We start from the raw sequence: 23,059 nt of genomic DNA on the forward strand, positions 1-23,059 counted from the left end.
ACTTTGGAATATATCATGAACATTGGAGCTGCTGCTTTTTCTTCATCCACATGGTGGACCACTCAGAGTAAAATACTTTTTCAAATCCTCATCACCTCTCGATAACTACAATCTAACAACTACTGGTCTACAGTTATAGTGTTTTGACTGCACACTGCCGACTCTAAAAGGTAGTGACAGCATGTCTGTACGTTTTATTTTATTTTAAACTTGACTAATGCTAATAACCATGTTTTACTAAGCTGTATAAGGACTTAATGCATGCATATTTTCATTAATTGCAATTTACACTAAGTTTCCATCAGCAAAATTACTCTGGTAACCAGCTAGTAAGTTATTGCTCAGATGTATCTTATAACTGCACTCTCTTAAAACAATGGTCTAGAAAACAATGACTTCATTGAAAGAAATGGTTGAATGACTTTTTAAAATTGGATACTGGTATAGTTGCTGCAAAGAAATTACATCAAGAAATGTCATGAATTAACCCTAACCCTAACCATGTGGTTTACAGTCTAAGATTTTCTGTAATTTCCATTTATGAATGGAATATGATGTAGGAATATGATATAATGAGATTGGTACAGCTAATGTATGTTACGTTATCATAACCAAAAACTAAAGATATACTGCTCCATTGTTTATGTTTATGTTGCCATAGGAGACTTTGTAAACAAATGATGTAAAGCTTCAAATCAATTTAAAGAAATATGCATTTTGCTCTCCCTTAAGCTTTTGACTTCAGTTCCCACTGTCTGTTTGAAATGGGTTCTATGATGTGCATATTTATGTTATATCCCAGCATTAACACTTATCAAGAGCTTGGTGGCAAGTAGAATAAAGGTGTGTTAGTCCTAGACTAAAACAATACACTATATGCCCACAACACTGACTTGGCAAAAAAAATGTATACATAATATTTGAACTCAAAGTTGTCTTGAATGACCTCTTTGACATTAGTACATGTGCAGCAAATTTCAGCAACTACTTGTGCAGACTTTCGCATCTTGTTGACAACCTCAAGTTACATGAGTATTACAGGCTAATTACATTTTTTGGGCAATTGATACCAACATTGAAGCTGAAATGTATGCTATTACTTAAATATGGCGCCAATAAAATCTGAATCTTTAATGATCTCTAGTTTTGACTGAAGTCATACATTGGTTTTCATATAAAATATGTATTTTTTTCCATTTTTAGCTATTTTACTTTGACGTGCACATGCTGTTGGTGATTTTGGTTACGTACTGAATGCAGTTTTAAAAATGCAGTTACATCTTAGTGAGTTTCATTGTTGTGACTTTTGTATCCTTGCAACCAGATCGACCATATCTGGAGCAATGGTCACCCCTACATGTTTTGATGACTACAGTCTTTACAGTGTCCTGTCAGATGAGGAGCTGATGAAGCTGGCCATCGATCGCAGCCTCATTGAGGACAACAACTCTATTGGGTCAATTCAATCATCACAATCTGTGGATCGACAACCCAATTACCAGCCAAACCAATTTACGACTCGTGTCAGGCTCCCCTCTGCAACAAGGCACATGTATGACTTTCCCCGAGCCAATCCAAACCCAGCCAACCCACATCCAAACCCATCACCTGCAAACCCTCCATCAGCAGACCCTATTGTGTGAGTCTGTCAACCCTTTAACTTATTTTGACAGTATGTATTCCAGAAAGAATGAGTGTGAAAACAATTATTATTTTGATGAGCATTAAGTTGGTATTATAATTCCAAAATGCCCAACATAGAAATCCGATGCTGAGTGTTGATACATTTCCCTAACAGGGACAGCAGTAATAAGGGTGTTCCTCAAATGTGTGTCCTGATGCTGCTAATGTTTAGCAAGATCCACAATGACACTAAACTGAATGACAAATTTCCCCTTCCTCTTTGTCTATGCTTCAGAGATGCAAGACCCCTGGTGAATGTGATCAAGAATGGGGATTTAAAGGCTCTGAAAGAGATAGTGAAATGCAACCCAATGAGTCTCTTGGTACCAAATGAGGGAGGATGGATGTCTCTCCACGAAGCTGCATATTACGGTCAAATAGAATGCCTCAAGATTATATTAAGAGGTGAGAGTGAAATAAAGACAAGTGTAATTGAGAATGGTTTCTATTTTATACACACAAGTCTTGAATCTCAGGCAGATCCTTTATTAGTACATGTTGATTATTTTTCATTTTCTTGGGTCACAAAGTTTTGTTGTCGTTCCTATAGCCCATCCTGGTATGGTGAACACATGTGGTAGTTACAATCAGACCCCACTTCTTTTGGCTGCCGCCTTTCACCAAGTGAACTGTGTTGAGTGCCTTCTGGACAGAGGTGCCAATCCAGACATTGCCAATGAGAATGGAGAAACACCACTCTTCAAAGGTAAACAAATCCTACAGATGTTAGATCTTAACTTGATCACTCTTTTGTCAAGGAGAATTTTCCTGATGCATCAGGAAATTCAAATGAGCCTCGCTAGTGGCTAAAAATAAGTAGTATTCTTTCTCTCCATGCGGGGGCAGTCAAGTCATCGGAATCAGGGCTCGCTATCTTAAAATAATGTTCTCGTTTCCTCAAGCACTATAAGCATAGGTCCTATTACTGCAACATTCAAATGTACCAAAATGTATCTGAAATGCAGCCATACACATCAACAACTGTCATTTTAATAACACAATATAGATATTGGCAAAGGTGCAAAGTACTACTTAAGTAGTTTTGGGGGGTATCTGTACTTTACTTCACGACATTCCTAAAGAAAATGATATACCTTTTACTCCTTACATTTTCCCTGACACCCAAAAGTACTTCTTACATTTTGAATGCTTAGCAGGACAGGTAAATGGTCAAATTCACGCACTTATCAAGAGAACATCCCTGGTCATCCCTACTACCTGATCTGGCGGACTGTGCCTCTGCCTATCCGTAATTTAAAAAACAAGAAAATGGTGCCTTCTGTTTTGCTTCATATAAGGAATTTGAAATTATTTCTACCTTTACTTTTACTTTTGATACATAAGTATATTTAAAACCAAATACTTTTGCTAAAGTAATATTTCACTGGGTGACTTTCACTTTTACTTGAGTCATTTACTTTGACTCAAGTATGACAATTGGGAATTTTTCCAACAGTGGATATTGTTCTCCACTAGGCTTTAACTTAGTGTGTCTAGTGTATCCCAAGGATTCGATTCCGGCCCAAGCTCTTCTGGTACTAATGATGCAATCCAACGATGACTTGATGTAGTTACACATTTCAGGGTTAATTTACCCCAGATCTTGATAAGAAATAACCATACCAGACACTTATGGATAACATGAATAATAAAATAATAATAGTCAGTAGGGTAGGCTATACTAAGATTAGTTTCCATTTAAACAAAGTGCCAGGTAAATACTTTACTTCTATAGCAAGGTTTCCATCCTATTGGCGACAGTTTCATGAAAATATCCGCATGGAGAAAATATGCGAATTTCCCACCAGTGGTATGTTTCCACCAAACGGATATGTGCGTGATGACAAAGTGCACACAAAATGTACTTTTTCACTTAAGTTTTCATCTACCGAATAAAAATCTGAAGTTCAATGTGTTTACATTACATTTTCAACTCGACCTATAGTTTTTCTACAAACTGTTGCGTTAAATAGCAAATGTGCCTACTCTGTTCTTGACACTTGAGCTCTAGTTAACCTCTGGCAGATACAGTGCCGGTAATCTAATCTATCGTACATGATGAGATTATTATGGATAAGAGCGAGAATATTTTCAATTGTCAAACGGCAGTCAAGCATCGATCATCAAGTCACCAGAATAAGACCCTCAATATTTATTGGAAAGGAGAATCAAGCTCATCGCCATGCACTTTCACCACCCTGTGAAGTGAATCATTATTTGTTTCATTTGTAGCCTAAGAAACTGCATGGTTTCCCAAGTCGTAGCGGGAGGTTCACACACCATATCATCATGTGACTTCAGAATTCTATGGCAGGTTATTTAAGTGTCAGCCATTGTTGCCAGAACGACGCAATTTACTACAATCTGCCACCATCTACCACAAACGGTCGCGACAAAAGCTCAAAAGAAAGAACCACTGTATGTTCAGGTTAGAATAATTTGGTAAGCGACATTATTTGGTTTTCTTGCTGGGGAACATAAATAATCCAAAAGTACAGATATCAATTGTGATAGTCAACTCAATCATCTTTTTCCTGCCAAGGTCATTTACCGGTCATGTCTAGACGGGATACAGAGTTTGTCAAATTGAAATCAAAAGTGTATTTTTGCATTTCAGCAAACCCTAAACCTTTTTCTAAGCTTAAGATCATAACTTGCTTCATTCATTCTCCCAACTTGCTATGAAAAGTACATTTGACAAAAGCTGTATCCCTTCTAGACAAAACCGGTTTTACCCTCCATCCTCCTTCTCTTCTGAACCTCTCCTTTTTTGAAGGGTATTACAGGGACAAGCTGTAAATAAAAACACACACATACACAAAAACCTGTGATTTCTAATACATGGCACAAAAAGCTTACTGAGATGACATTTAGGCACAGACAGACAGACAGAGAGACAGAGAGAGACATAAAGAGAGAGAGTGCAATGCATAGGAGGATGCTGCATTGGCCTGACCCGCTGATCTAGCTAACTTTAGCTAGCTACATGGTTGACTCTGCAGCTAGCTAGCTTAGCCAGCTTACCTAGTGGCAACCTAATGTTTATTGCCAAACGAATTAGTTCGCTATTGCCACACACATCTGATTAATTTGTTCACTCTTTACGCCACAGACAAGTTGGCTGACAAATATAGATCATATGGGGAGCTAAAAACAGAAGATTTAACTACTTTTTCTCCCCAGTTGGTAGTTACAGTCTTGTCCCCTCGCTGCAACTCCCGTACGGACTCTGGAGAGGCGAAGGTCTAGAGCCGTGAGTCCTCTGAAACACAACCCAACAAAGCTGCACTGCTTCTTGACACAATGCCTGCTAAACCCAGAAGTCAGCCACACCAATATGTCAGAGGAAACACCTTACAACCGTGTGCCACTGTGCTCAGCAAGCTACAGGGTGACTGGACAAGGATATCCCTGCCGGGCAAACCCTCCCCTAAGCCAGACAACGCAGGGCCAACTGTGTGTCACCCCATGCGTCTCCCAGTCATGGCCAGTTGCGACAGAGCCTGGACTCGAACCAGGATCTCTAGTGACACAGCAAGCACTGTGATGCAGAGTCTTAGGCCACTGCGCTACTCAGGAGGCCCCAAATGTGTAACTTTTTATGTGACATTCTGGATTAGTCAAAGCTAACTAGCTAGCTAGTTATCTACCTAGACATTTGATTTACACTTGTCATCAAAACACAATTGCAACAGCAGAATTATACAGTACATGATCAAAAGTATGTGGACACGTGCTCGTCGAACATCCATTCCAAAATCATGGGCATTAAGATGGGAGTTGGTCACCCATTTCCTGCAATAACAACCTCCACTCTTCTGGGAAGGCTTTCCACTAGACGTTGGAACATTGCTGTGGGGACTTGCTTTCATACAGCCACAAAAGTATTAGTGAGGTCGGGCACTGATGTTGGGCGATTAGGCATGGCTCACAGTCAGCGTTCAATTAATCCCAAAGGTGTTTGATAGGGTTGAGGTTAGGGCCAGTCAAGTTCTTCCATACCGATCTCGATAAACCATTTCTGTATGGACTTCGCTTTGTGCACGGCTGAATTGTCATGCTGAAACAGGAAAGGGCCTTCCTCAAACTTCCAAAAAGTTGGAAGCACAGAATCATCTAGAATGTCATTACATGCTGTAGCATTAAGATTTCCCTTCACTGGAACTAGGGCCTTGCACGAACCATGAAAAACAGCCACAAACCATTATTTCTATTCCACCAAACGTTACAGTTGGCACTATGCATTGGTGCAGGTAGCTTTCTCATGGCATCCGCCAAACCCAGATTTGTCCGTCGGACCGCCAGATGGTGAAGTATGATTCATTACTCCAGAGACTGTATTTCCACTGCTGCAGAGTCCAATGGCGGAGAACTTTACACCACTCCAGCCGACACTTGGTATTGCGCATCTGATCTTAAGCTTGTGTGCGGCTGCTTGGCCATGGAAACCCATTTCATAAAGATCCTGACAAACAGTTCTTGTGTTGACGTTGCTACCAGAGACAGTTTGGAACTCGGTAGTGAGTGTTGCAACCGAGGACAGAATTTTTAGGTGCTCCTGTTCTGTGAGTTTGTGTGGCCTACCACTTTGCAGCTGAGCCGTTGTTGCTACTAGACATTTCCACATCACAATAACAGCACTTACAGTTGACTCAGGCATCTTTTGCAGGGCAGGAATTTGACAAACTGACTTGTTGGAAAGGGGGCATCCTATGACGGTGCCACATTTCAAGTCACTGAGCTCTTCAGTAAGGCCATTCTACTGCCAATGTTGGTCCATGGAAATTGTATGGCTGTGTACTTGATTTTTACAGCTGTCAGCAACGGGTGTGACTGAAATAGCCGAATCCACTAATTTGTCCACATACTTTGTGTATATAGTGTATCTTCTAAATGCTTATCTTACTCCAGAAATATATCATATTACAAAGGCAGAAGGTCATTAAAGTGCAGTTTATCTTTGATCGCTGATTTGGCTAAGAACCAAAGAACAAGAAATCCTCAGGAGTGAAGACTAGTGATGTGCAGTTCGCGAACAATTCTTACTTTTTGAATGACTCTTTTTACTGACAAGAGTCACAATGAATTTTTTCCAAGTTACTCGTTCATATTAGTCTGCTGGCTGCAATGAATTCTACAGCAGGATTAATATGTGCTCCTCCAGCTCAGCAGCTACAGAGATGTGCTCCAACCAGTAACTGTCTATCATGTACACGACAGGAAATAGACATGTTTAGAACTGATAATTGATCACATGGTGCAAGAACGAATGCTATTCATTTATTGAATGTTACTTGATGGACACAGCTTTTCGTACAACCAAAACACACTCAGCCTGCCTCTGCTCAAAACTCGAACTCGAGAACTAATTGTTTGGGGGCTGCTGCAGGTCACTAACAATATTGTGCTAATCTCTCTCGCGCCATCAAGCAGTTGCCTTACAGCTCAATCTGAATTCTCCCGCTGCTCTAACGTCCGTGGATGTAGCATAGCATTTGGGGCGGAGCACGGAGTTAGGGTAGCCAGGCAAGCCGAGCAGTGTCATTACACCAAGAGTGGTTCACAATCTAGTCTGGTTGTGGCCGCAACTAGACCTCGTTTTAAAGGTATCAATAGACAGCACCAATAACAAGCCCCATATGGTGAACGAGAGACTTATAGAATCATGATTCTTTCGAGTTTGTAGTTCATAATTCACCGGTAGGGGGTCCTACGTGCTCTGGGCATTAGAAATTACTCGAGTAAGAGTTTAAGTATAGCCCACAGAGAATAACTAGAAAAGTACTAGTTTCTCCAAAAATTCAAAGGGTAGTAGTGGGCCAGATTTGAACCTATGCCTACTTTGACATATGTATGCCATGGTTACTGGCTGTACCTGCTGGACCACACAGGCACTGAGACAACCAAACATTTAGTCTGACTATTGGTTGCCTTCAACATATAATAAAATAATTGATACAAAAAATTATTTTCCCAAAAGAAAAATACATCTACCCATACAAATATTGTCAATTTATTATAATCTACATTAGAATTCACACGAGACACGCAGCCTATATAGGCTACTTGACTGACGCCCAGTGGACCTGCAGACTAATTTATTGTATAGCCTACAAACACCGATTCCAGCTGCCCTCTGGCGGCGGTTAAAATATGAATTATAGATTAAAATCCTCCTGCTGCAGGATTATTTTCCTCCTGTGACGAAATGGGTCATATTAAGATCTGACATCTGTAGGTGTTAGCTCTTGGGGCTAAGACAAGTCTCCAGGTGTCAAGCTAGGTTACTGGTCATACTGGTGAAGTCCACCACTGTTACACAATCAGCTTATGTTTTACAAACAGCAATATCCAACAAAAATTGATCTGTGTTGTTTGTCACAATGCGTTTTCAGCTTGCGAGAAGCCCAATGTGGAGATTGTAGACCACCTCCTGAAGTATGGAGCCTCAGTACACAAGGCTTGTGTTCAGGGTGTGACACCTCTCCATGAAGCAGCCGGGCATGCTAACGTGGAAATTTGCCAGATGTTGTTGGAGGCCGGGGCCAAGCTTAATGCAGTCAATAATTACAGGATGGAACCTTTCTATATGGCAACACAGAATGGGGGAGTGGACGTGTTGCACTTCTTGATTAGAAAAGGTGAGTCGTTTTCAAATTTTCACATGCCAGTTTCAAGATTATTTTTAATTGATTGTTTTAAAGATGCAGTCTGGGATCGTAAGCACAACAAGTTCATAACATATTGAACCTGAACTCTACTTTAATGTCCAAACCCTTGTTGATGGGTTTCCTACATCTTGGAGAAAGTTTTATGTTCTTTACAATGGCATGAATATAATTGAAAATAACTATTAAGCATGCAGACCATCTGTTGCTGGTGATGTTGTGGTGTTGCCAGTTTTCCTTCATTTCAACATTGTATGAATGTTGTGTATGCTCTTGTATATTGTAGGTGCTGATATAAACTGCCAGGCAAGGAAGGGGGAAACACCTCTGTACGAGGCAAGTAAGAATGGTTACAAGGAAGTTGTGGAACTGCTTCTATCTCATAAAGCAGATGCTAACCGAACAACTAAGTCTGGCCTCCTGCCTCTTCATATTGCTGTCCAGAAAGGACATTTTGAGTGAGTGCAATTAATTGATTGATTGGTTAATTTAAAGTATTGGTTTCTCTTCAAGCCAAACATTTCCCTTTCAATTTGATCCCTGTGCTTCCCCTCTGTAGCATTGTGTCCATGCTGATCCCTGCCACCAGCAAGGTCAAAGTTCAACGCAGTGGCATCAGTCCCCTCCACCTGGCTGCCGAGTACAACCGGGACTGGATCCTGGAGATCCTTATCGAGGCAGGCTATGACGTCAATTTCCAGCTCGCAGAAGACCGATCCAAAATGTATGAGGACCATCGCAGCACAGCACTCTACTTTGCTGTCTCCAACAGCAACCTAGAGGCGGCTGAAATGCTTCTGGATGCAGGCGCTAACCCCAACCTTGATATGTTCAACCCTCTTCTTGTCGCTGTGAGGCAGGGTTACATGGAAATGATCACCGCTCTGGTGGAGCATGGAGCTAACATGAATGCGTCCATCCCCACACACCCCTGCTCCTTCCCGGCAGTGGTCATGCTCGGTATGAAGTATCTGCACATCCTGAACTATCTGAAGTATCTGATGTCCAATGGCTGTGATGCCCTTTCCTGTTTTGATTGCACATATGGCAGCAAGCCACACCCACCCCTGAAAATTTCAAGAAGGGTCAGCATCTTTGGCGAAACTTTGCGCTACGTTATTGATGAGGACGAAGCTCGACGCAACACTTGCGTCCAGGTAGGTTGGGTTTATGTGCAATGTAGATGGTTTGCTGGTCTATTAGTTTCCAATTCCATCTCGGGTAGTTCTTTGAATCCAATTTTAACCCTTAATTTTCAGTTCTGTGAGGCAATCTCCGATCCGACAATTAGCCGCTGGGCAGGACCCATCATAGATGTGCTCCTGGATTACGTTGGCCATGTGAAACTCTGCTCCCGGCTGATCGAGAACCTGGATAGCTACAGTGACTGGGCAGGGATCAAGGTGAAAGCAAGTAAGTGAGCTTACACCATAGAGTTACACAATATACCGAAACTTCAGTTCTCAATATTAGAACATGAAAAATGGGTACAAGAATTTTTGTTACTTTTGTTGACTGTCAAACTGTAGCATACAAGCCAATGTACCCGTTACACAGCGTGAGCGTACCGTGCCTGCTTCACTTCGGCTGCACTAGGATTCTGAGCAGCATCATGTTAGGTCCCCATTCATACTGCACACTTGAATGATGCAACATGGCATGTAGAAATAATTAAACGGTTCATTCCTGTTTGCAAAGCAATGTCCATACAGGCTAGAACACTTTACAATGCAAGAAGATACCGGTAGCTTTCAGCTTTGTAGACTAACTTTCCTTGCCAGCTTAAAGCCAACATGAAATCACTACCCCTAGTACTGATAATACGCAAACCATAACTCAAAATGTGCCGATTTCAAAGCCGATTGCCACCAAAACATTATTAATTCACTTAATAGGTCTCTCGCTCACGTCTCTCCCAAAGATTATCTATTGCCTCAGCGAACCGACTCTGATTAATCAGATGTGTGTGGCAATAGCTAACTAATAAACATTAGGTTGCAATAAACATTAGGTTGCCACTAGATTAACTGGCTAGCTGCAGTGTCAACCGTGTAGCTAGCTAACGTTAGCTAGATCAACGGGTCAGTCCACCACAGCATCTCTCTCTCTCTCTCTCTCTCTCTCTCTCTCTGTCTCTCTCTCTCTCATTTTGTTTATCATTCAAATAAATTATTACCATTATTTTGTTATGTATTTAGATTGGTAATAACAAAGTCACGTTGATTGTATAATTGTGAAATTGGATGATTGGACATGGCAGGAGTCGCGTACGTAAAAGAAAATTGCTTTATGACCGGCATCTCACAAACCCACGAGTCTAACAGCGGCATCTAATTGCCTACCTGTGTTGCCATTTGCTGTTGGTCTGCTGAGCCTGACTCCGAGCTGGGGTAGTTTGTTTCACGTCTTAATGGCCCTCAGCCTGTGCAGCAACTTTCATGTGGGCGTAGTTAGCCGGTTGAGATAGTGGTGAATGTGCTGCTAGCAAGGAAAATCCGGGGGGTGCACGCGAACATAAAGAACAAACAACTGTTCACGATTCGGTCACAAAGATGCAGGCACAAAGATGCAGGCAATTTTAAGCATTCTGAGTTTTGATCAATGCTGTGATTGCAATATAAGTGGGTAAATGCTCATTTACAAAATTAAAGGGTGAGTAAACACTATTGCAGAAATTATAAGGTGCATAAATGGCATTTATGTGTGTTTACCCTCCACTACATCTCTGATTGTGTCATGGTCATCTAGAAATTTTGTCTAGATCTTGGTTTGTCCCAAGGATGTCTTCCCATGGGTGATTTTAGGATGCTGTCAGGACTTTCTGTCTTGGTCCCCTAGAGATTTTTGTCTAGTTCCAGGGTTGTTCCGAGTACATCACCTGATGGTCCCAAAGAAAAGTGCAGAGATGCATGAGAAAGCTCTCGTCATGAGATATTTATGTTTATTGCAACCTAATGTTTATTAGTTAGCCATTGCCACACACATCTGATTAATCAGAGTCGGTTCGCTGAGGCAATAGATAATCTTTGGGAGAGACGTGAGCGAGAGACCTATTAAGTCAATTAATAATGTTTTGGTGGCAATTACAGAAAACCACATACCAGATTTTTAAAACGTCTTAGGGATAGCCACCATTTTTTCAATTTTCGCCTAAAATGACACACCAAATCTAACTACCAGTAGCTCAGGCCCTAAAGCAAGGATTTACATATTCTTGGTACTATTTGAAAGGAAACACTTTGAAGTTTGTGGAAATGTGAATTGAATGTAGGAGAATATAACAGAATAGCTCTGGTAGAAGATAATACAAAGAAAAAAACTAACGTTTCTTTTCTACCACCATCTTTGAAATGCAAGGTCCCAGTTCTACATTTGGGCAAATCGTGAAGTAGACCTTTGCATTCATATTAAATTTTTCTGAAAGAATATCGTCAAATCTGTATACTTGGACTTTGATTTAGCTTTTCCAGTATTAGTAGCCATATTATAAGCTAAACATTTGCAAAACAACCAGTTTTCATAACTTCATAACTCTGAATATTCTAATAATTTTTCAAAATGAAAAGACATGCTGTCGTACAAGGTTAGTAGCTACATTTTATGACAGATACATGGTTTCCGGACACTCCCGTAAAGCCCAGCTCATTGGCTATCTAGCTAGCACCGATTGGTGCTTTTTTGACAAAGTTAGAGTCGTTCAAGTGAAGATCGCCCACGTCGTCGGCGTGCCATGAAGGCGTCGCTCTCTGACCAAATATGGTGTCCTATAGAATATACTACACCCCTAATGATATAGTGAAGTCTCTTTATGTTCTAGGATCTCTGAGGAATACATACGAACGTGATTTGACTGGTTGAAACAATGTTTAGGGTGAGATTTTCACAGATTCCTTTCTTTGCAAATTGAACGAGTGGAAATACAAAATCGATCATGCATGATATATGGACCTTTTTAGGGTATGAAAAGGGATTTTATCTAACAAAACGACACTTCATGTTATCTCTGGGACCCTTTGGATGATAAATCAGAGCAAGATTTCAGAATGTAAGTACACATTTCACCTTCAGAGATGAATTTATCAAACCTATCGGTGAAAAAAGTGTTTTGTTGTTAGGAGCTCTCCTCAAACAATAGCATGGCATTTTTTCACAGTAATAGCTACTGTAAATTGGACAGTCCAGTTATATTAACAAGAATTTAGCTTTCAGCCGATATAAGACACAACATTTGTTGTTTCTCCCAAATCTAGGATCTTGACACAAGGCGCTGCATGATTTACAACTGCCCCGTTGACGGGACGCCGATCCCTATTAACAGGGTCATTGGCAATAAGAAAAAAAATGTAATTTCTTGCTCAACATCTGGGCGTCAGATAAGAACGAGACTACCTCGTCCATAAAGTGACCATTAGACTTGCCAACTTTCCGACTGAATACGCTTGTAGATGCAACAGTTTTGATAAAATGTATAATGTATTATCGCTCTCATGTGCTCAATAAAAACCAATGGGGTGGTACCATTTTGCTGCATTTTGAACAATGCTAACATACTTTTAACAGAGTTCTGTCTAAAACCGGGCCCAGCAACTTGGTTGCTCAACAACACAACTGGCAGCCTGTAACAAGCATAAGAAGTGGTTGAGAACAAACCTAGGCTACTGTAGATGTTGGTATTCAAGCTGAGGTTAATCAACAAATGCGTACAGATAATTGGTACGACATAAAAAAAATGGGTTGGTTGTTATTAGTTATTCTTGTCATTATAAACCAACTTTGAAATATGTATTTTTCAGTCATTGAGTCTATGGCCAAATTTCAACTGCGCACACATTCTCAATGAAGAAAGCATTATATCAGAATGATATGCTTTTAAGCCTCTTAATATAGGAAAGAGGAGCAGGATTGTAGTGCTGCCAAAGCGTGGGGGAGCAGTGTATCCTCACTATTTTTCAATTTGAGATTACACAGAGCTGGTAAAACTATTTCTGGAACATTTATTCTGATAAATCCTAAATACATTCTATTTAATTACCACAATTTCCATGAAAATCGATAAATAGCCTATGTAATGTAAAGCACCCTAGGCAAATGGTGGTTTCTTCCCTGTCTTCTCTCTGGTGTTGTCGAGAATGATGAACTATAGGTGTGTACTGCGATGGTCGGTCATAGGCTTGACCACTTTGGCCAATCAGAACATTGAAAAATGATAACCAGCAGTTCCTATCCAGCCTGGGTGGCAGGTAACCTTGTGGTTAAGAGCATTGAACTGGTAACCGAAGGGTAGCTGGTTTGAATCCCCCGAGCTGACTAGATGAAAAATAAAAATCTATGGATGAGCCTTTGAGCAAGGCACTTAACCCTAATTTCTCCTGCAAGTCGCTCTGGATAAGCACGTCTGCTAAATGACTACAATGCAAATATAAAAACATAAGAAGCCGCCTGTTCAAAACCACAAGAATTTAAAGGTGCAACTGACGAGCAGTCCAAGCCCACATACACCTGACAAATCAGGCAAACATCCTGCAGAGAGAGCTGTCCAGAGCCTCTCAATTTGTGCCAATGCTTCTCCCTCCTGTGTGCCTCCACCATCAATGGCTTTAGGAACATTGTTCACAGTAGGGGAGAACATGTGCATGTGAGGTAATTCCACTGCTTAACTGTACAAGTGGAGGCTGGTGGGAGGAGCCATAGGATTATTATTATTTGACCCTGCTGGTCATCTATGAACATTTGAACATCTTGGCCATGTTCTGTTATAATCTCCATCCGGCACAGCCAGAAGAGGACTGGCCACCCCTCATAGCCTGGTTCCTCTCTAGGTTTCTTCCTAGGTTCTGGCCTTTCTAGGAGGTTTTTCCTAGCCACCGTGCTTCTACACCTGCATTGCTGGCTGTTTGGAGTTTTAGGCTGGGTTTCTGTACCGCACTTTGTGACATCCGCTGATGTAAGAAGGGCTTTATACATACATTTGATTGAAATTTGATTGATAGGAGGATGGGCTCATTGTAATGACTGAAATGGAATGCTATCAAACATATGGAAACCACATGTTTAACTTTCAATTGATTCCATTCCAGCCATTACAATGAGCCCATCCTACTACAGCTCCTTCAACCAGCCTCCTTTAATTGTACATACCCTGCAGCTTGGCAGAGTAAGAGGGGGTTTAGCCAAATTAAACTAATCATCAGACCAATGAGATCTAGGATCCAAATTCACTGTGTGTCTCCTTGATGTTCATAAAACTCCATGGACCCCGTCTTGCGCAGAAGAGTCCAGAACGATATGTGACCACTTGGTTACAGTGACACTGTTCTTCTGAGGTCACCCAAACCAGAGAGGCCACTGCAAAGCCCAGGGAGCCTAACCCTCTCTGGGAGTTGCTGTAGCCCTGCTTGGGATAATTAACCTACATTGGCTATTGGTTGAGACACAGGGCCCGTTCTAGCTTGGTATGTCAGGGTGGGCAAGTGGAAATGTGAATTGGGGCAAGTTGGAGGTAACAATGCATTACGATTCTAGTTTACTAAGATGCATGAATACACCACACCAAAAGACGGATTTTACGGCTGTTTTAAAACAAATTTCCTGTAATTCTACATAGTAATGATTTATGTTCACTTCTTGGTCAATTGATTTGATAGAATGTATTTGCATAGATGAAAAATGCTATGCATAGATATTTCACCTGTGTTTTCTTTTATTCTGTAATAGAGTATGTTGTAATCATGTGTTCAAGCTAATCAAATCAGAGTTTATTTATGATACAACGCAAGTGTAAGCTACACAATACAATGAAATGCCTACTCGCAACTAAAGTGCTTATGTATTTGTATTTACATTAGGCTACACCCTACAAATTGCTAGTAGTAGTCATAGGCCTATAAGACTATACTGCAAATTATTGTTTTTTGTTCCTGAACTGGCTGAATGGCAGAGCTATCCTTCAGACTTCCTTCAGCACCACATTCGTTGCAAAATCCTGGGGCTGTCCTATCAGCACCACAAAGGGACTCAATTGCTTAAAATAACAGTCATCAAGATCTGTTGCCTACGCTTAATAGTCCTACTCATCAGTTGTAATTATTATTACAAATAGAAGATGAACACTTCTTGCCATGGTAAGGGAAAGGGAAAGGGAAAGGGGATACCTAGTCAGTTGCACAACTGAATGCATTCAATCGAAATGGGTCTTCTGCACTTAACCCAACCCTGTTTAGTAAAGTTAGATCAAAGCTGAATCAGTGTCTCGCAAGTTCACATAATAATTCATTTGCATTTGACACACAGCATAGTAGGCCTGCAGAGCCTTCAGAAAGTATGCATACGTCTTGACTTATTCCACATTTTGTTGTTACAGCCTGAATTCAAAATGGATTCAATGTATGTTTTTTCTCACCCATCTACACACAACACCCAGTCTATTGCATTCAGGGCAAAGAGTTTTTGTCTCATCAAGCAACATAATCTTTTGCCTAATGCTCTCAGAGTCTTTTACATGCCTTTTAGCACACTCCAGGCGTGCTGCCATGTGCCTTATTCTTCAGGAGTGGCTTCCACCACTCTCCCATAAAGCCAAGATTTGTATTCAGTGCTGTCGAGACTGTTGTCTGTCTGGCAGGTTCTCCCATCTCAGCCAAGGAACTCTGTAGTTCTGTCAGGGTGGTCATTGAGTTCTTGGTCACCTCCCTGATCAAGGTCCTTCTTGCCCATTTGCTCTGTTTGGTCGGACAGACCACTGTGCTCTTGGAAACTTTCAAAACTCTATAAATGGTGTTATACCCTTCCCCAGATATATTCCTCATCACAATTCTCTCTTGGAGATCTGCGGACAGTTCTTGGTCTTTTGCTCTGATATGCACTGTCTAATTTTTGTTTTGACATTCTTCTTCTTCTTCTTCTTCTTCTTCTGTGGGTTTTATGGCGGACTACAACCCAAAAAGGTGTATGGCTGCCACCAACTGGACGGGTTGAAAAAACAAGGTAAAAATAACATCCGTACATGATAGGGAAAACTAAATGATTCCACCCAAATAAATTTGTAAATTGACAAAAACAAATCAAAATTTCTTAATTTCTTAATAATCTTAATTTCTTAAAATCTCCATATCTCCCTTCTCGGGCTCTAGGTCCTGAGAGGGGTGTACGGCTTGCGACAATACTCCATTCAACTCCTCCTCCGAGAAATCTTTCAGTCCCAGGTACCGCTCCGCCGCATCCACAATGATGTCTATTCTACCGGACCTTCTCTCCACCTTGGCAGTGCCATTAATCACCATAGCTATAAAGGCCACAAAGTCCACCTTCTTAACCTTTAAAATACCTGGGTCCTGATGGTGAAAGGCAACCCCTGCAGCCTGCAGTGAAGGCCTATCCACCACAATGGAATCTTCATGAGCACCATTCAAAGCCTCAACCCTTTAAACAGCCGCTGTATATGAAATGTTCTGGACAGCCCTGAATTTGGCCACCTCATTATCTTTTACCGTTGTCGGGCATTCCAAAGAGGTGGCTTTATGGTTCTCACTACAATTGCGACGTCACATTTTCATCACTTTTAAAACACATGACATTATCTTTTCCACAACTTGGACCTTTCGGCTTCTCCCTTCTGCAAACACTTGAAACATGTCCAAAAGCTTTACAGTGATCACACTGCATTCGTCTTGGGATAAATACTCTGACTCTGTAGTTTATACACAACGTGGATGACGTGGATTGAGACGCATCCAATGCAAAAAAATAAAGATATCTCTATCTTCAACTGACAGATTTTTATGCCGATTTTTTTAATCATGATGATTTGATCTACACGGGGATGCGGACATGGGCTCTAGGGGGTTGTTAAGCATAAATAATGACATTGATTCAGGCCATAAGGGAAGCATGATGTAAGATGCAAACCTGGTATTCCAACTGATTATAGGTTACTAAAGCCAACAACATACTACTGAGCCACAGAGTTTTGAGAAAAACAGTGGAGGGAAAAAAACATATCTGATAATCGCACTCTGCAATTTATTGCTGTCCAGCAGATGTCACTAACTTGCATTGTGAACAGATAATGAAGCTGAGTAATTAACCATTTTTCATCACAAGCACAACTTTGCCTTCAGAAAGCCTTGGTTTGTGATCACTAGTGAAGAGGAGCCAACTGAAGATTGCAGCAGACTATGTATTATTGCTCCCATCTGTTACATGCACTTATGTTAGCTTTTTCAAAAGCTTTAAAACTGGCAGCAATTGTGTCGAGGCACAGATCTGGGGAAGGGTACCAAAGCATTTATGCAGCATTGAAGGTCCCCAAGAACACAGTGGCCATTCATCCTAGAGATGGCCACCCTGCCAAACTGAGCAATTGGAAGAGAAGAGCCTTGGTCAGGGAGGTGACTAAGAACCCGATGGTCACTCTGACAGAGCTCTAGAGTTCCTCTGTGGAGATGGGAGAACCATCCAGAAGGACAACCATCGCTGCAGCACTCCACCAATCAGGCCTTTATGGTGGAGTGGCCAGACGGAAGCCACTCAGTAAAAGGCACATGACAGCCCACTTGAAGTTTCCCAAAAGGCACCAAGACTCTCAGACCATGAGAAACTAGATTCTATGGTCTGATGAAACCAATATTGAACTCTTTGGCTTGAAAGCCAAGCATCACGTTTGGAGGAAACCTGGCACCATCCTTACGTGAAGAATGTTGGTGGCAGCATCATGCTGTGGGGATGTTTTTCAGCGGCAGTGACTGGGAGACTAGTCAGGATCGAGGCAAAGATGAACAGAGCCAAGTACAGAGAACTCCTTAATGAAAACCTGTTCCAGAGCGCTCAGGACCTTAGACTGGGGGCGGATGTTCACCTTCCAACAATACAACTACCCTAAGCACACAGCCAAGGCAGGAGTGGCTTCGGGACAAGTCTCTGAATGTCCTTGAGTGGCCCAGCCAGAGCCCAGACTTAAACAGATCGAACTTCTCTGGAGAGACCTGAAAATAGCTGTCCAGCAACTCTCCCCATCCTACCTCACAGAGCTTGAGAGGATCTTTAGAGAAGAATGGCAGAAATTTCTCAAATACAGATGTGCCAAGCTTGTAACGTCATACCCAAGAAGACTCAATGCCGTAATCGCTGCCAAGGGTGCTTCAACAAAGTACAGAGTAAAGGGTCTGAATACATATGTAAATGTAAAACTGAGGGGGAAAAGGGGGGGAAATTATTTAATTAATTTTAGAGTAAGGCTGTAACGTACTTGAACTAAATGTGGAAAAAGTCAAGCAAGTGGTCTGAATACTTTTAGAAGGCACTATAAATACATGTTTTATATATAGAGACCCGTTCCAAATGGACCAAAGGACTACTAGACTCGTTCCATATAGACCTGGTCCGATCCAAACCTGGTCTGATCCGAGTGAGGGAAGCAGGGGGCCGTACTGTGTTTGTAGGCTACTGTTAGTGTGAGCAACTGACACGGGGTGCAGGGAGGAGGGAGAGAAGAAGACAGCAACCAAACAAGCCAACTAGCACTATAGTACACTAATAGTTGCAGTAGTTAGGTTATTTCACATCCAATATGATTACGTAGGAGCTGTCTTGACTGCGCCAAACCGGAAAAGGCTAGTTAAGCTAGCTAGCTAGCAAGGCTAATTGAGGCTGCATGCACTTTCTCGTCCTACACATTTACAAACAACAACAACTCCATTCAAAATATTAAGTTAGCAGCCTACCTGTTGGTCATTGTAGCCTAACCTTCTCCTTTAACTTTTAATTCCATCACTTTAATTCCATCTTCCATTGATTAGATATCTCCTAACTTTTGCTACATAGAGGCTCTATGTCTGTAGCCTATTGCCGCTTTGATGACTTATGCTTGGCAAAAACAAGCTACACGTGCCACTCTAGTGAAAAGCAAGAGCAGCAGCGTAAATGACGATGATCCTAATGCTTTGTACAGTCAGTGTACATTGAACAACATTACAATTTATCCATTCAGCAGACGCTCCCATCCAGAGTGACCTATAGTTAGTGCATTCATCTTACGACAGCCAAGGGAGACATACACATATCCCTGTCGTATCCCAACCACGTATCACATACATAATACAATGTAAAATACAATACAAAATGCTTAAAAATGTCTGTGTCTATTCACAGTTCCCGTCGTGTTGCAATGTATTCTTTCAGTTTTCTGAATCAGTTTTTATTGCTAGCTTGAGTTACCTGGGGTGATAGAGTTCCCTTTACTCATGAATTTATTTAATACTGTGTGTTTCCCAGCCACTGTTCTGGACCTGGAGACCGTGAAGAGACCTCTGGTTGCATGTCTTTGTTGTTCCGATGAGTTTCCGAACTGTGTGCCAACTGCTTGAACAGACAGTTCGGTACCTTCAACACACCAACACCTCACACAAAGACCAATAGTGAAGCAGTCAATCTCTCCTCAACTTTGAGCCCAGAGAGATTGACATGCAGGTCATTTACATTCGCACTCCATGTACATTTGGACCAACTGTAATTTGCTTATGTCCTTCTTTGCCGCACCTGACCACACAGCTGTACAGAGGTCTAGGATTCAAGATAGCACTGACCATCTGTAACTGCTTAGTGGGATCTCATTGCTTGCTTGTGCTACCTGTGCTCAGCGAAAATAACATGACATACTTCTAACTTGGTTAGGTATAAATGAGACCGTTTATGAACATCAACTGTTTTAGACAAAACAAATGTAACCAAGCAAGATAAATTAACCTTCTATCAATACTGATTACGTGGTTACCACAGGGTTAGCAGCGTAATGGTTATCGTTACCACCCGGAGACCAGAAGATTGGGGATTTAAATAGCTGAACACAGTAAAGTATATTATCCCACCGAAGAGAATGAATTAGGCTGCTTGAGAAGTTTAAATCCTAAGCAACCTGCCTACACATCGTTTGAAGTACAATAGACCAGCATAGCTACAGTTGTACGCCAAAGCTGTGTGCTAGAAAACCTTGGTAGAGCATGGGTGGAGTAGGCATTGCGGTGTCCATGTGAACTTCCTTTATTTTTCAGGCTTCAGACCAATGCCTACTTCACACTCAAAACACTGTTTTTTTGTTTTTAATCATAGGTCATGAATGTGTATTGGACTTCTGACCGCAAATACTACAGACTTTGTGGTGCAGCAAAAATATAACTGAATCCCAGTAAAGAGATTGTGTGTTGAAATCCCAGGTGGGGTGATATTGAAAAGTCAGTACTAAGGGATCATGTAAAATGTGAACATATTTTGATTGATTAAGTATTTGTTTTACTATTTTAGCTGAACAGCATACCACTTACCTTAAAACCCCATACAATTTCATTACTTTACTTGTAATGGATTGGGACACCTGGAACCATCACATGATGTCCTGACGACTGGTAAAACAAATGTCTTGAGAACATCTTACAAATGTCCAAACATGGTCCTCAATGAAATCCTGGTAACTTACAAGGAACTACACAAAGGTCCCCCAGAGAACATTCCCTTTGGACCATCATGCAACATCCTAATAACTAGTCAAATGTAAATCCTGAAAAGGTCCTGAAATGGTCCTTAGTGATGACCTGGTAACTTTCAGGGAACTACACAAAGGTCCCCAGAGAAGGTTGCCTTGGGACCATCATGCAACATCCCCTTGACCATCATGAAACGTCCCCTTGTGGTCATTGAATGGCCCATGGATAACGTGCTATCAGAACCAAGTAGGAACCTTTTCGAAACGTTCCCTACTGGGAACTGCGACCAAACCGGAACTTGTGCTGAACGTGTTCTTAATGTCCCAAAGTTAATGTCATGTTTTAATATTCCTAGAACGTTCTCTTAACGTCAGTGGGATAACATCTTGCCAAAACTCTTAAAGGGACCTTAATTGAGAACATAGCCAAATGTCCTTAGATGGTCCCCTGTTTGCTGGGATACTACAGTACTATCGTTTTTTTCATGTTGGTTAATAAGCAACTTTGCACTTTCAGTGCCACCACATTCACTGATGCAGTTGTGCAGACTGAAGATCCATCAGCAGGTTGGAATCCCCAGACTGAGGCACATCGACACCTTGCCGCTCCCACCAAGACTAATCAAGTTCCTCAACTATGAAAAGGTAAATTTCCAGGAAGTCTAGGAATGTATTTTTGTTTTGTTGACTCTAAGTCCACAGATTCCGTGACTTGTTTTCAATAAATGTGATTGTTTTGCATATTGTAAGCCAGTGGAGATGAAGGGGGAATGTTTCTTTGCACAGTTGTGTACTGCATAATAGGCTTGACTTGATATTACAATGGCAGGAGTAATATTCGAATGAATATATTGTAAATTATGTGTAAATGTAACTATTTACTTACTTATTCCTATTCGATTACCAACAAAATAGGCAAACAAATAATGCATGACTGGCTACTGCTAGCCTGAAGAAAAATTGTGTGACTTGCTTCAGCTGGTCAAAAGTATTGTTATAGTAGACAAAGAAGAAACTCTGAGACTGTCCATCTAAACAGTGTGACAGGATTATTGCTTTAGCAAATGTTGGTTACAGACATAACAATGTTGAATTAATGTATATGTAAGATTTGTTTTGTCACTTTACATTAAGTTAACTTTAAATCCAAGGTCTAATTGGAGAGGTAAGTTTACTCAAGTAAACAGCAACTGACAAATTAGTTGTTTTCTATTTTTGTTTTGTTGACTCTTAAGTCCACAGATTCCGTGACTTGTTTTCAATAAATGTGATTGTTTTTTATATTGTAAGCCAGTGGAGATGAAGGGGGAATGTTTCTTTGCACAGTTGTGTACTGCATAATAGGCTTGATTTGATATTACAATGGCAGGAGTAACATTCGAATGAATCTATTGTAAATTATGGGTAAATGTATGTACTTGTAGGCATTTGGGTTTGGTTAGCAATAGCAACTCTGAGTCTTATTGATTACTAAGTTAATTGTTTACCCTGCACAGTGAGATTTTATTTGACTAAAGTACAGTGAAGTTGCCTGTATCAGAAAATAAACCACAGCTTGGAATGCTTCTCAGGCAATCAGATTGTTTGGCCAGAACTATCCATTATATAATTGAATATAGTGATTTCAGTACTGCATTGTGTACAAAGGTCTGTTGCCACAGGTGGGTGGAATTATTTCAGTGTTTAATGAAAAAAAAGTTCAATTTTCTATGAATATTGCAGATTTATTGACAGACTCATGTAATGCTAATGATATCATCAGTACTTGCTTGAAGTAGAGCCATACATTGTCAAACACTGTATAAATAAAGTCTTAAAGGAAAGCGATATTCATTAGTCCATTGTTGATACATGTCAGCAGTCAAGTTGTTAAGATATTGGACTTCCAAGAAGCAATATTGCACTGGCCACATCATTATGTTGATGCAGAAAGGTCAGATGACATAAAAATGTAGCTCTTTGAGTGGACAGTGGAAGTTTGGCATAGAAAAAAGGATACATTAGCATAAAAATATGGTGATGGATCTTTGATATGAACGGTTTGATGTGTTTGCATTCGAGAAGTCAAAGAAATGATCCTGATAGCTGAAAGTGCACTATTTACTTACTTAGTCCCATTCGATTATCAATGAAATGCATATAATGCATGGCTGGCTACTGCTGCCTGCCTATTCCAGACACAGATTTAGGTCATTCACTTGCCCCATATATTTGTCATTCAATTTTTGACTGATCT

General features: G+C 40.9%; 1 protein-coding gene across 1 annotated transcript; it reads left to right on the forward strand.

Moving 5' to 3' along the window:
• Positions 1-22,650, forward strand: LOC110522378 (ankyrin repeat and SOCS box protein 2). Its single transcript, XM_021600735.3, has 9 exons — positions 1-170; positions 1,325-1,639; positions 1,919-2,088; positions 2,234-2,389; positions 8,079-8,324; positions 8,638-8,809; positions 8,911-9,508; positions 9,611-9,764; positions 21,341-22,650. Exons 2-9 carry the CDS (start codon positions 1,344-1,346, stop codon positions 21,487-21,489), a joined length of 1,941 nt encoding a protein of 646 aa, XP_021456410.3. The 5' UTR covers positions 1-170; positions 1,325-1,343; the 3' UTR covers positions 21,490-22,650.
• The last annotated feature ends 409 nt before the right edge of the window (positions 22,651-23,059 follow it).

Source organism: Oncorhynchus mykiss, chromosome 4 (genome assembly GCF_057628025.1).
Source record: "Oncorhynchus mykiss isolate SJ-2025 chromosome 4, ASM5762802v1, whole genome shotgun sequence".
Classification (NCBI taxonomy): Eukaryota; Metazoa; Chordata; class Actinopteri; order Salmoniformes; family Salmonidae; genus Oncorhynchus; species Oncorhynchus mykiss.

Bases quoted from the DNA above. Each gene is read 5' to 3' on its own strand.
- LOC110522378 (XM_021600735.3), top strand. From the start codon at position 1,344: ATGGTCACCCCTACATGTTTTGATGACTACAGTCTTTACAGTGTCCTG. The intron at 2,089-2,233 runs GTGAGAGTGAAA...TCGTTCCTATAG, and splicing joins CCTCAAGATTATATTAAGAG to CCCATCCTGGTATGGTGAAC. The intron at 8,325-8,637 runs GTGAGTCGTTTT...TGTATATTGTAG, and splicing joins GCACTTCTTGATTAGAAAAG to GTGCTGATATAAACTGCCAG.